This window comes from Coffea eugenioides, chromosome 1, assembly GCF_003713205.1.
Source record: "Coffea eugenioides isolate CCC68of chromosome 1, Ceug_1.0, whole genome shotgun sequence".
Classification (NCBI taxonomy): domain Eukaryota; kingdom Viridiplantae; phylum Streptophyta; class Magnoliopsida; order Gentianales; family Rubiaceae; genus Coffea; species Coffea eugenioides.
Window position 1 is genome coordinate 41896852 of NC_040035.1, and position 13218 is coordinate 41910069.

General features: G+C 41.0%; 1 protein-coding gene across 1 annotated transcript; it reads left to right on the forward strand.

Annotated features, from left to right (window-relative positions):
* The first annotated feature begins 1039 nt into the window (after window positions 1–1039).
* Window positions 1040–2131, forward strand: LOC113759467 (putative serine carboxypeptidase-like 52). Its single transcript, XM_027302048.1, has 6 exons — window positions 1040–1044; window positions 1147–1218; window positions 1303–1421; window positions 1507–1620; window positions 1734–1779; window positions 1905–2131. Exons 2-6 carry the CDS (start codon window positions 1147–1149, stop codon window positions 1986–1988), a joined length of 435 nt encoding a protein of 144 aa, XP_027157849.1. The 5' UTR covers window positions 1040–1044; the 3' UTR covers window positions 1989–2131.
* Window positions 2132–13218: the final 11087 nt, after the last annotated feature.

Here is a 13218-nt window from a genome sequence, read left to right on the forward strand (position 1 = left end):
GATCCAAATTCACTATTAATGCTCTTTTATAAGCTTGTGAATCCGAAAAGCCTCTTAGCTAGGGATATTTCATGCTTGCATCTGATAGCAGAGTTTTAAGAGGAAAATGAATTAAAAACTTTACTAAGGAGTTTTTAAGCTTTTTATTCTTTTCTCTTGGTATCTTTCCCTTTTCCTTCTCCTCCTCACCTTTGATGAAGTACTCATGAAGTGTAAAGAAGAAAACTTAGGGATGCAATTTTCTGGGATTTTTTTAATATCTTGATGGCATTACTCCTTCAAGTTGGATCTCATAATTCAGAAAATTTAATCTCCTGTCACAGCATGATCCATTCAAGTTGCTGAAAACAAAAATAGAAGCAACAAATTATTGCTCCATGAACACATGAAAAATTATCTCATAAAACTTGATTCATTTTGGTGTCATTGCAGGTAACGATGCTAGGATTGAGCCACATATTGATCTTAACGTCTATATATGTCATAACCTTTTTTCTCCTTAATCTATGTAGCAAGATAAAAACACTTAGGCACAAAGTTACATCTTCTATTCCGGCTCCAAAACTCACTATCTAGATTTTACATAATTATACTTCTTGGTAACATGTCGTGGCGTTGTTAAATTGATTGCTTTAGGGATACTTCCTTGGAAAACCTACCATTAATCATCACCTTCTTCTTCCTTGCCAGCGGCCAAAGCCGCCGGCTCTCTTTCTCTCTCTGAAATTGTTGCCGCTGCCATTGCTACCATGTGCAGCAGTAGCAGCGGTTGCCGCTACTACTGTCTTGATCTGCCGTGGCTTCCTTATCAAATGGCTGGCCAAAGGCCAGCCTTTGTTTAGCCAAGAGGTCGCCGATGTTGTACCGGCGACCTAGCAGCAAGGAAGGCTCAAGCGACCCTTTCTTCTTCTCTCCCCGAACCGTATCTTTTTTTTTTAACCCCATCAACTTTCCATATTTTCCTTTCTATACAAAAATTAACCCTAAAGTTAAGGAAGATTCCTGCCTTGACTCGAACTCTTTAGAGTTTTCTTCAAATGTCGAGTAAGATACTACTAGTATCGTTCTATGTAAACTCGTGGATAAGAGCATCAGTTCTTCGTAGCACAACTGATCGCCGTTTCTTCTGTTCACTGGCAATCGTAGATGGAATGGATTACGCTTGTTGATCACTGGGCTAACAACAAGAGCGTCCAAGAGGCCCTCCATGTGCGAAGGGTATGTCTAAATCGAGCACTATGGTATGTAGCATTTGAAGAATGCCGAAGCAAGCCTGAACTGATTTATGTAATCACATTGCAGGAAACTATCGGACAGTGGGTAAGCTGCAGCGATACCTTGCCATACACAGAAAATGCAGGGAGTGTTGTACCATATCATGCAAACCTTAGCACTAAAGGTTATAGATCCCTTATATACAGGTTTGGTTCCTAACTCTGAATCTTGATGCATATAGGTTAACAGCAGTGATTTTGAGTACTGAAAGTGGAGTACTTTGTGATTCAGTGGTGACGATGATCTGTTGGCCCCGCACATTGAAACTCAAGCGTGGATAAGATCTCTACATTACCCAATTATTGACGATTGGAGACAGTGGATTCATGAAGGCCAAGTTGCCGGGTTTGGTTCAAAATTGAACAATGTTTCTTTTCTTGATTACACCACCATTAGCACGAGATAAAAAGATGACTTTACCCATCTCATCTAAATTTGTTCTATTTTCCTGCTTCCAGTTACACAAGGACCTACGCAAATAAGATGACATTTGCAACAGTGAAGGCAAGAAATTCCTGTTTCTGTTGCTTCAGTGCAAGATTTGTTCACATGGTAACAACTATCAACAAGGTTAGAACATTCTTGGGACTAACTAGCAGCCCTTTTTCTTTTTCTTTTTTTGGGTGAAGGGAGGAGGCCATGTTGCTTATGAGTTCAAGCCTGCCGAATGCAGAATTATGCTTGAGAGATGGATATTGCATCAGCCTCTCTAATCAGTTGGCATATGGATATGAGCATCTTTGATCACTTCTGAGCATCAAATGTTCCACTCTTAAATATAAATTATTGTAACTTTGGGTCATGAGACGCTTCTAGTCCAAGTCTCCAATGGATTGCCTTCTTATCGAATAGTGAATAAAATGTAGTAGTTAAAATGGGAATCACGTTACTTACGCCTCCAAAACCTGAGAAATTTCTAATTTTGTGATGAAATTAAAAAAAATTCTACAAAAGGGGTGATTTTTTCATTAAATTCCGTCCGGGGGTCTTCGCATTTCACGAATGCGAGGTTAGAAAAGAGCTCGCATTCCGCGAATGCGAGCTCAATAAGTTGAGCTCGCATTCCGCGAATGCGAGCTCCGCGAATGCGAGCTCCTCTTTATTTTTTTTTCCTTTTTTTTTTAAATTTTTGAGAGCTAGGGAATTTTTTGCAGAAAGCTCGTAAATGTTATTTTTAAAAATGTTGCAAATATTTAAAATTTTGCAAATAGCTCGCATTTGTTAAATGTGACCTCCAAAAATTGTATTTAACTTTTTTGTTAGATTTTGCATTTATAAGTATGATTTTCAGAAAATTATTTTCAAAAAATGTTAGGAAAAAAATTTAAAATGATATTTACGAGCTCCATAAAAAATATAAAAGTAAATGTAAATATTGTTTGTTTTGTAGAATTTGCTTTTACTAAAATGGTGTCGGTAGTAAAATCTTATTTTAAAATCTCTACTAAAATCTTATTTTTCGGAGAAAGGTTAGAGAAATTTTGTTTAAAAATCTGTAATTAGCAGAGGAATAATGTTTTTTTATTTTAAAACTTGCACGTGGCTAAAGTCATCAAATATGTGCTAAAACAAAATCAGATTAACAATAATCTTTTTAATATAATTTACTATACATGCATAATTCTTTTATAATAAAAAAAAAATTGGTAATTGTACGGTTGAAAATACGTTATTTTATTATAATACATTTAAATGGTGAAAAAAGTACACATGCATAGTTCTTTCTTTACGACCATAGATCAATGTTCTTTCTATTTTATAGATCAATGTAAAAATAGAATGAAATTGTTAACATGTAAGGTGTTGACTATTTGTTGTGAATAAAATATTAAGCGTTTTTCGTTTTGTATCAAATAAATATTTTTGATCAAATTCTAATTTTCCTTTGTGATTAATGAATCGTATTTATTTGTTGACACCGATGAATATTAGTTATGAGAATATAATAGTTAATAGTCATTAATATATGTTACAATTTCAACTGTAATTTTTGAAATTTCATAATGCAATGTTATTTTTAAAAAATTATATAAGTTATTTTTATGAAGTGCATGTTATGTGTTTGGTAGTTGAAAAGGAAAAGGAAAAAATTAAAGCAAAGATCTAGCGATTAAATCTTGCGTGTTTTACCTAACTTACAATTATTTGGGCTGGATTACTATTTTGATTAAAAATATAAAACGATAATGAAGACAAAGTTAGACTGCAGCAAAAACCCTAAAACCCTAAGTGCTAAAGCCGTAAAACACTAAATCGTAAATCTGATAACCCAAATCCTTGTAAACCCTAAAACATATACTTGCTGTAGAGAGAGACAGATCCGAGGCTCGGATCGGAAGGTTGAATATAAATCCGAGCTCGGATGATTAGGATCCGAGGACTTCCCTTGATGGATCCGAGGTCGGATCTCCTGTCCTCGGATACAGTCCAACAGAAGTACAGACGAGGGATCGGGTCTGGCATAGCTCTGACGGATCCGAGCTCGGATCTGTTCTATTAAATTTCCATTTTTTTCGCTTCTTTTGTTTTTCCTTCATTTTTGCTCCTAATTTCTTGTGCACTTTATCCTCTGGTAGTTTTTTGACATTGATTTCAGCCTAATTGCATGAACTTCATATGGAATGTCCCTCACAATCTCACAAAAATAATGCATTTATCCACTCATTTAAGCAATTCAAAAAAATGGGCTAAATTGAACATTTTGGCCATTAACTTGAAAGTTTTGACAATATTTTATACACTTTTTGACAGAATTTCCCCTATAAAATGGACAAAACTCCCTGTCAACAACCTCAAATTCAAGAAAATTATGACAATATTTCCAAATACAAAACCAACAATTTGAAGCCATAGACAACTAAATTTATGCATTTAAAAATACAATGAGAGCCACTCAAATAGGTGGTGATGCAATTTGAAGCCCTTAATCATCACAATCATCCATTTTCTGTCCAAAATAAGACAACAAGGGTACCAAACAGCATAGGTAGCACAAGATGATTCAACTAAAAGGAAAATAAAATCTACAAAGTTTGTCTTAACAAAAGAAAAGAAAAATAAAGAAATAAAAGATCCAATCCGCTAAACAGCATCATGGCTGCTGGGAACGAGGGTCTACTGCCTCCTCGGCTCCATGAGGACCCTGTGAGGTACCAACATGGCCCTCCTCCTGATGAGGTGTACGAGTAGGGGTAGGGGACCGGTGGATATGAAAATGATCCTCAATCGCACGAAGACGGCGATCATGTCGGTCGAGTCGCTCGGTCATCATCCGCTCCGTCTGGTCAATGCGCTCGACAACTCGCGTCTCCATACAACAAATGGCATTTAGGAGCTCTTGCCACTTGGAGTGCGGTTGAGGAGGTGGTCGCGGAATAGGAGGAGGAAGAGTCCGTTGTGCCTCCGTCCCTTGAGTTTCCGCTTGTGCTTCAGTGTGAGGCGGAGGCTGAGTGGAAGTCGATGCTTCTCCTGTGTCCCGGACCAAAGCTGCTCCAAAATCCGTAGAAATACCCAAGGATTTGAGTATCGTAGCATTCACCTCCTCGGCCGACCTAGTTACCACCGCTCTCTCGGTTCGAAGAGGAACCTTGAGCTTCTCAAAAACAAGTGATAGCAGTCGAGGAAATCCAAAACAAGTGTCGCCGGCCCTCATGCGAGCTGTGGTCTGCATATAACTGATGATAATGCTGGGTAGAGGAATTCCGGTCAACTGCCTACCCACTCCATGTGTCATCTTATCCAGAAAATAGAGATCACTATTTCGGATCTCCTGTTTGCCACTCTTTTTCGGCACCACATTAAAGGCAAAAAGATAGAAGATCAGGTGGAATCGATGATCGAAGGAGTCGGCATATACCGTGAGTTTTTTCGAACTTCCTCGCTCACGGTACTGCCCCTTTAGACGTCCCACAGCCTCTCCCACTTCCCAAGGATCTCTAGCTTTGAACTCCTTGGTCAATTTGACGTCGTCGCCTTCGTCTTTGAGTTGGACGAATCGTCTCAGTGCATCTCGATTGAGAGCCACTCTCGTGCCTCTAACCTATGAGACAATGAGGTTGCCACTGTGGCTCTGCTTGTTTTCTACATTAGCATAGAACTCCCGGACCAGGTTGGGGTAGTAGTGCTTGGGCAACTGAAGGATGTTCTCCCATCCAAGTCTCTTGAATGCTGTAGAAATGTGATAGTGCGCGTCCACCTCCGGTGCCAAGTGTTTCTCAATGATGATCTTCTTGTCCAGTCCGGCTTCATACCACTCTTGGTTTTCGAGCGATGTGAATCGTGTGGTATCGTAGTCTGGCGGTGGCTCGTCATGGCTAGTAGATGCGGTCTTCCGGCGAGAACGCGGTGGCGGCTCAGGTGAGGAAGATTCTTCGTGAGGTGACTCCTCATGCAAAGAGGGTGTGTGTTCCTCACTTGAGGAAGGAGTAGGAGTACGAATGCGAGCCCTCCTTGTGCGAGCCATAATACCTATACCAAAACAACATGAAGGTTCATTACAAAACGTATAAACTTGCTCACACTTGTTAAATAAGAATTTAAGAAAATTTCGGCAGAGTTTCCCCTTGTAAAAGGGCTAAACTCCCTGCCAACATGTACCACAAAAAACACAACCAACGATAGCCTTTTTTTACGCATTTCAAGCTCAATTGCATATTTTCAATTAAAATCGTCCTCAAAGAAATGAATCATTTGAACCTTAACCATCATTGCAACAATGTATATGCCAACATAATCATAATTTTAACCAAGAATCACACAACAATTGACTATAGCATTCTTAATAAAGTGCATACAAATGAGGCGTAAGTTTGCCAAAAGGTTTGAACGTACTTAACTAAATTATAAACACGCTCTTTTATCCAATAGAATGTGATCTAGTTGGCATATCATTTGCACTTGGTACAACAATAACTTATAGTCCTAAGAACAAAATCATTCATTCAATGAAAACGAACGTAAACAAGTCTAAATCACTAAAATGCTCATGGCCAAAATTTGAGAAAAAATCTTAAAAATATCAGCAAGTCCACAGTTCTCTAAAAAAATAAGCATGAAAATAGCTGTACATATATCTTTAAGCACAATGTGGCACAATTTTATCAAGAAATCCCAACAAATATGCATTTATCATAATATTCCCAAAAACTATAAAAAACCCGAATAAGAAATTATAAAATGTCAAAGAAATTCGCAAATTGTTACCTCAAATGTGTAGATTGATAATGGAGGATGAAAAAGATGTCAAAGTTTACACAGAAACACGCCAAAATACCCCCCAATTTGAGGAAATCAGGTGCGGCCCTATTCCTGGTTTTGCAGATCAGAACCCTTGTTTGATGTTGTTTGTTGGTAAAATAGATTGGGGTTACTGATCAGAAAAGGGTTGGGGAGGTTTTTATGAAGGAAGATTGGAGATTTGATGGTTAAACTGGAAGATTGGAAGAAAGGGGTAGGGTTTCGGTGAGAAGAGGGAAGAATAATTTTGAAAAGTGCAGAAACGAAGCCTCGTTTCTGCTATATCCGCGAACCGATCCGAGGACGGATCGGTTCATGAAGGCCTCGGATCAGTCTCAACAAAAACACAGGCGAGGCCTCGGATGTATCTGGTTATCTATGGATCCGTGCTCGGATGAATAGATCCGCGGTCGGATCTTTCTGGGGTTCCTAGGATCCGAGCTCGGATCCGTGTTTCTCTGCAACAATTGCAGAAACTGCAATTTTTCAAATCTTTTTCCCCTTTTTCGGCCAATTCCAATTCACACATTGGACAAACATTTTATCAATCCTAATCTCGTACGCACATGTAATATACCATAACCACTATATCCGAGCTCTCAAAACACAACAAACACATTTACATTAGAAATCGAGGGGTGAGGTTCTTTGGTCTTTTTTGCACTTTTACACTAAAATGGCATTTTTTGGCCTTAAATACATATCAAATGACTAAACTTGAGCTTTTATAACCATGATATCACCAACACTCACTTGAAATGCACAATGCATGTATATGCATGAGAATTTGAAGCACTTAAAAGACAATTTGGTAAGAAAAACTCCCTTAAACCACGTGTTCTTCAATTGCACCTTCAAGATGGAAGTTCCGACATGTAACTAATTTACCGTGTATAAAATATAGGTGTACAGCTGTATAATGCATAAGAATACTCATATAACCTACTTTTTTTGTACTCATATAAAGTGAGAACTAAGATACGCGCGATCGCGTTGTTCCACTCATATTGCTGAAATTTTAGAATATATACAAAATGTCACAAACAAAATTGTGTAATCCATAAGTTAGGTAAGTTATACAATAACAATACGAGTAGCCCGCAATCAATGCTGCCCAAGTTTCCCATGAGTACCACATGTTGTTGGTTTGGGTATGCTTTGGCTTCGACGTGGTTGGTTTGGCACTACTGTATGGCCAAGAGTCCGTTGTGTCAACAGTGTAGTATCTTGAATTTCAGTGCTTGTGCCTTGACCTCCTTCACATTGCTCAGAAACATCGCGATGTGAATCCCTATCGGGCGTAAACTCTGTGTACGTCACAGGGGACCTGTGATAATGGCCAATCGATCCACCTCCGTCATGCATGACTTCGGTCTGAGGTGTGACAAAAGCAGATGCGCCAGCTTGGTCTTCAGTTGCCATCGAACATCCATGGAATGCAGTTTGCATGGTGGGCTCTGGTGATCGGAGTCTACGACGTCGCCCACCGCCATGCTGACTTCCGTGGGTATTTCTAGGAGCTCGCTGAACACGACATGGATCAGGGTATAGTGGAATCTCATGTGGTACGTGTGGAGGACGAAATGCGAGTCGGCGGGATTCTCCTACATGATGCAAAGATGTGGATGCAAAGTCCCTCAACTCTTGAAAATATCCGCTGTGTTGTTCATCACTAACGTCAAGAGAGTCCTGTGCCATGAAATACATGCGAGACATGGCATCGCTCTGCAAAACCAATGGACCGAATTAGAAGGACATACAGTAGTGAAAAATAGTTTAAAATGCTGTAGAAACTATTTGTGCTTGTTAAAAGTGGGTTGGAAATAAACTATACAAGATATTGTGCCCTAGCGCTATCACCCCGGAAGCCCTCAGGGAAAGCGGGAAATCGACTCGGATTTGAAATATAAATCACCGTGCGCTCCCGATACCACTGAACATACTCATCGGATGGATATGTAGTATCTTCAATTACTGTGCCATCTTGTACATGCACACGTCGATCAGTCCAAATATCAATATATTCTCTATGTGTGGTGCTCCAGTCTTGATTCGCCCTACCACGACGATCTAGAGAATGTAGAGCTGCCTGATTATCCGTCAACCTCATATCAGGCAGGGACTGATGAAATCCAAACTGCCGCATAACTCGATGAGGGAGGTGCGGCTCAACTACATCCCAGCAAATAAGATACGTTACGGACCTCCAAATGTCCTGACCTGCAGTACAATACGCAGGAAGAGAAGCGAGAACGTCCGCCGAATAAGGCTGCCATACGAACTGCAAAAAAATATACAAACACATCGTGGTCTTTTTTGTATTAAGAAATAATAAAGGGAACCGATCCGAGCACGGATAGACAACTGAATGAGTTCGGATCCGGCAGGGTTCGGATGAAAATCGATTTATGAAATCTAACATCCCACGCATATGTAATATAGCAAAAGTACAATACCCACTCTAGCAAAACACATCAAACACATCTACATTGCAAATCGAAGGGTGAGGTTCTTTGCTCGTTTTTTCTAAGTTTACACAAAAAAAAGCCACTTTTGACCATTACATGCACATGATATGCTAGTCAATACCTCTTCAGCCCGCAGGCCTGTCAACTGATCTCGGAATGCGGGCACAACATGCCTAACAACTCTGTGTACGTCCAAATCATTATTCCACCTAAAAAAATAAAAAAGTAGGAACATGTTTAGAACAAATTATATATTGGTTCGATATCAAATGTCACGGAAACACCCGAAATAAGGGCGAAACGACGCACCTAGCTCCATATGGACCAGGGTAATGCTCCAACGGCGCGATTCGGTCCGGACGCATGGTTGGTATATGTTCCCAAATCCATAGCTGTTAGAAAATTAGAATCAATGTTAAAAGTGCAAAATGAAAAAATGAAAAAATCCGAAGATAAATGTCCCTATTGAGTGCAATGTACCTGTAGTAAAACTAATGGACCGGTAATAGCCGATTTGGCAGGATGCGTGGCATCACAAAGTAACCGATAGAGAGTCGCCAAACACGCACTACCCCAACTATATTGCCCAACAGTTTCCAAGTCCCGCAGTAATGGAAGATACAACAAAGGAACTTTGTTGCCGGACTTATCGGACAATAAGTGCCCACCTAATATCAGTAAGAGGTAAATGCGCACACGCTGCCTACATTCCGCATCTGAAGCATCGGGTGGCAACTCTGTATCCAACACTCTTGCTAAACATCCCAACTTTAGCCTCTGTCCATCAAAGTATCCAACTGCTGGCGAAAATCCAAGGAGCTCCTCACAAATGGCTCCCCACTCCTGAATGCTGCGGTATGTGTCTACCCCTATAACCGGTGGACCATCGATGTTCAACCCCCACAACACCTCTACATCCTGTAATGTCACGGTAGCCTCTCCAACCGGTAAATGGAATGTATGCGTCTCGGGCCGCCATCTCTCGACTAAAGATGTGATCAAAGAATGATCAACCATCTGATATCCACTCTCAAGCACGCCCTCAAATCCAGCCAAGGCAATATAACGCAAAACCCGATCAGGAATAGGCGTATGCGCCCAAAATCCTCTGTCACACCGTCTGACATCTAACTGATTGCCCTCAATATGTCCGTGAAAAATTGAATGCGCCCGGTGTGCAGTTCCCCCCGATATAATGTCGTGCACGTATGGTCCTGGATGTAGGCCTGCAGGGATAGGAGTGTCGGCCATAATCCCAAGCAAATATCTACATCAATTAAAGACCATGAGTCATGCATAAGTAAAACCCTAAAAGTGGGCAGTATCCAGTTTTGACCAATAAGTCGCGGCCACGGGTTTTATTTTGTAGCAAAATTTGACCATAGAACTAGGATGCATCGAGTGAGAACTTTGGGGCTGCAGGTGTAACCTCCAAATTCAATACTTATCAAAGTACATAACGAGTAGCGCATTTGACAAATGATAAATTCAAGTCACTAATGTAGTTATTTAGAATAAATCCAGCATCGAACACAAATGAACTAGGCTATAAATCCCACGTTCAAAAAACTAGAACTAACATGAAACAAAAATATATAGGGAGTCGATAAAATCAAGGCCTATAATTCGGACAATTTCTCCTATTGTGACCCGTCTGATGACAATTTCGACATCTTCTTGGTTCGTCTGGATCCCTTTCATCCATCTCATTCCGAATTCTGCTAGCTCGAACCCGCCCTGCCCGGCGTGTAATAAATTTGCTCTTGTCTGCCTGCAGGGCCCACCCAAGATGGAGCCAAGTATCTTGATGCGGCAATGGGTTAAACATGCTTGAATACTGGATCGCCCACCTTGTTTTGGTAAACTGCTGGTCCACAAGCAATCCCGGATTGTCACCTCTATTCCTGCACACCGCCAAAGCGTGTGAACAAGGAAGTCTGTATATCTGCCACTTTCCACAAGAGCATGTCTTATCAAAAAACCTGATGGTTTGCGTATTGCCTCCTTTACCATCGACACGCCGACCTGTGATAACCTTATATACGCCCGATGGGCCATCGAACTCAATGACTCTGTGGGCGCCTGCCTTCCGCTCAGCATTTTTAAAACGCCGCCATATCCTTGGGGGAAAAGGATTGCGACAATGTGAAGCATCTTCCCTTCTCGTATTGAATAACGCAACTGTCCGATGAAATGTCATGTCAATGCATGCACGAATTGGCAAATGCCGCGCCCCGCGCAAGACATTATTATAGCTTTCGGATATGTTGGTAGTTAGAATACCCCAACGACGGCCATCGTCGTGTGTTAGACACCACTTTTCTGGACTAATGGCTGACAGATAATTCCAAGCATCTGGGAACATGCTCCGTAGTTCTCTTCTGAACATCCGCCACTTGCGCAATTGTCTTGCCCTTCCCATTGCCCAACACAACTTACGAAGATGTAAACCTTTGAAGTGTGTCATCAAATTGCTCCTAACATGTCGCAGGCAAAATCTATGGTAGGCTAAAGGTTCCGCCCAATAGTCAAAGTGTGTCATAGTATAGATGATACCATTGTGGCGATCGGAAATGACACAGATAGGATGTCGATCAAGTTCCACATTATATCTTAATTGTTCCATAAACCACGACCAACTGGAAATCGTCTCCTCATCAACTATGGCATAAGCAAGTGGCAGAATCTGGTTGTTCGCATCTTGCGTGACTGCAACAAGGAGTTTGCCCTTGTATTCGCCACGCAAATGAGTGCCATCAACGCATATAACCGGCCTGCACATGTGGAATGCTTCAATAGCCGGTCCAAAAGCCCAGAATACATATTTAAAGGTCTTAACTCGATCTGAACTATCCGAATGATGCACCACTCCACCACGGTGCCTGGATTGGATTGTACCAATGCATCGAGATACTGTGGTAGTTCGGCAAAATTCGCCTCCCAAGATCCAAACACAAGCTCAATTACTTTACGTCTCGCGTACCAGGCTTTTTTGTAAGACACATCAACCTTCAAGTTTTCTTTAACGGAACTTAGTATGTTCTTGACCTTTAATCCAGGGTCATCTTCAATGCTACGGAGGATGTACCTTGAAATAACGGAAGCCGTCAGGCTTGTATTGTTATTTCTAATCATGTCGCCCAAGCAGTTATGGTCATTGACCCACTTTGTAATTTGCCACATTCCATGAGTCTTTTTCTTTACGGCTCTAACACACCAGTCGCATGGTGGATACGATGGCGCGGTTGAAGTGGAAGGAGTTCTTTCAATTGATGACTTGCACTTAGCAAACCACGTGTTACTCTTACTCTCAATAACTCTGAACTCCCTATTGTGATTGATGGACCACATCCTAACTGCTCGGCTGAGCTGCTGCTTACTCTCAAATCTCATATGAAGACGTATATTATTATTCTCCTCACTGAATGTTACAATACGCTCCAATCCATCCTCCTCTTCCATATCATCATGATCTATATTCCCAAGATCGGAGAAAAATGTCATTCCTCTTGGCACATATGCAGAGCTGCCAGCTGTGCTATTGCGTCTGTCCAAGTGGTCCATATCGAGGTTTACTCTTAAACCTCCACCTTCATGCTCATCATCCGAATCACTACCAGACAAATCTTGCGACTCCGACTCTTCAACCTCTTCCGCACCAACTTTCGGGTCATCTTCCGGGTCATCTTCTTCCACATCATCTTCAAGAGAGCCAAGGAGCCCATCGTGTATACTAGCATATACATCATTTTCAGCTGAACTGCGACAACCTTGCCCAGGGTTAGACTCGATCCCAATTGGAGAAATATGGCATGATGGACCTGGATCTCCAAAACTTGGAATCGAATCCAGGCCATGAAAATATGCCTGGGCACCCATGGACCCTGATGTGAGCCTTGGTTCTAATGAATCCATAGATCGATCACCATGCATATAATGACATGCTGATGAAGTCTCTGGAACGACTAAACTAGAACCGAAGTGCAACTTTGTTGGATCCATGAATGCATGAACCAGCGACATCATTGGACCAACATTACCTATTGGTCCAGTGAATACGCTATTAACTACAGGCATTTGGACGATTTCTTCCTTCTCGATATAAATCTCCGCCATGTATGAAACTCTTTCGATCCAAAGATCGTACATTACATCAAGAGTTTCATCATCCACCACTGCGGAAACAGTATATTTGGAACTCTCCAACGGTTGACGAAGAAACAATTTCAACTTGAACATC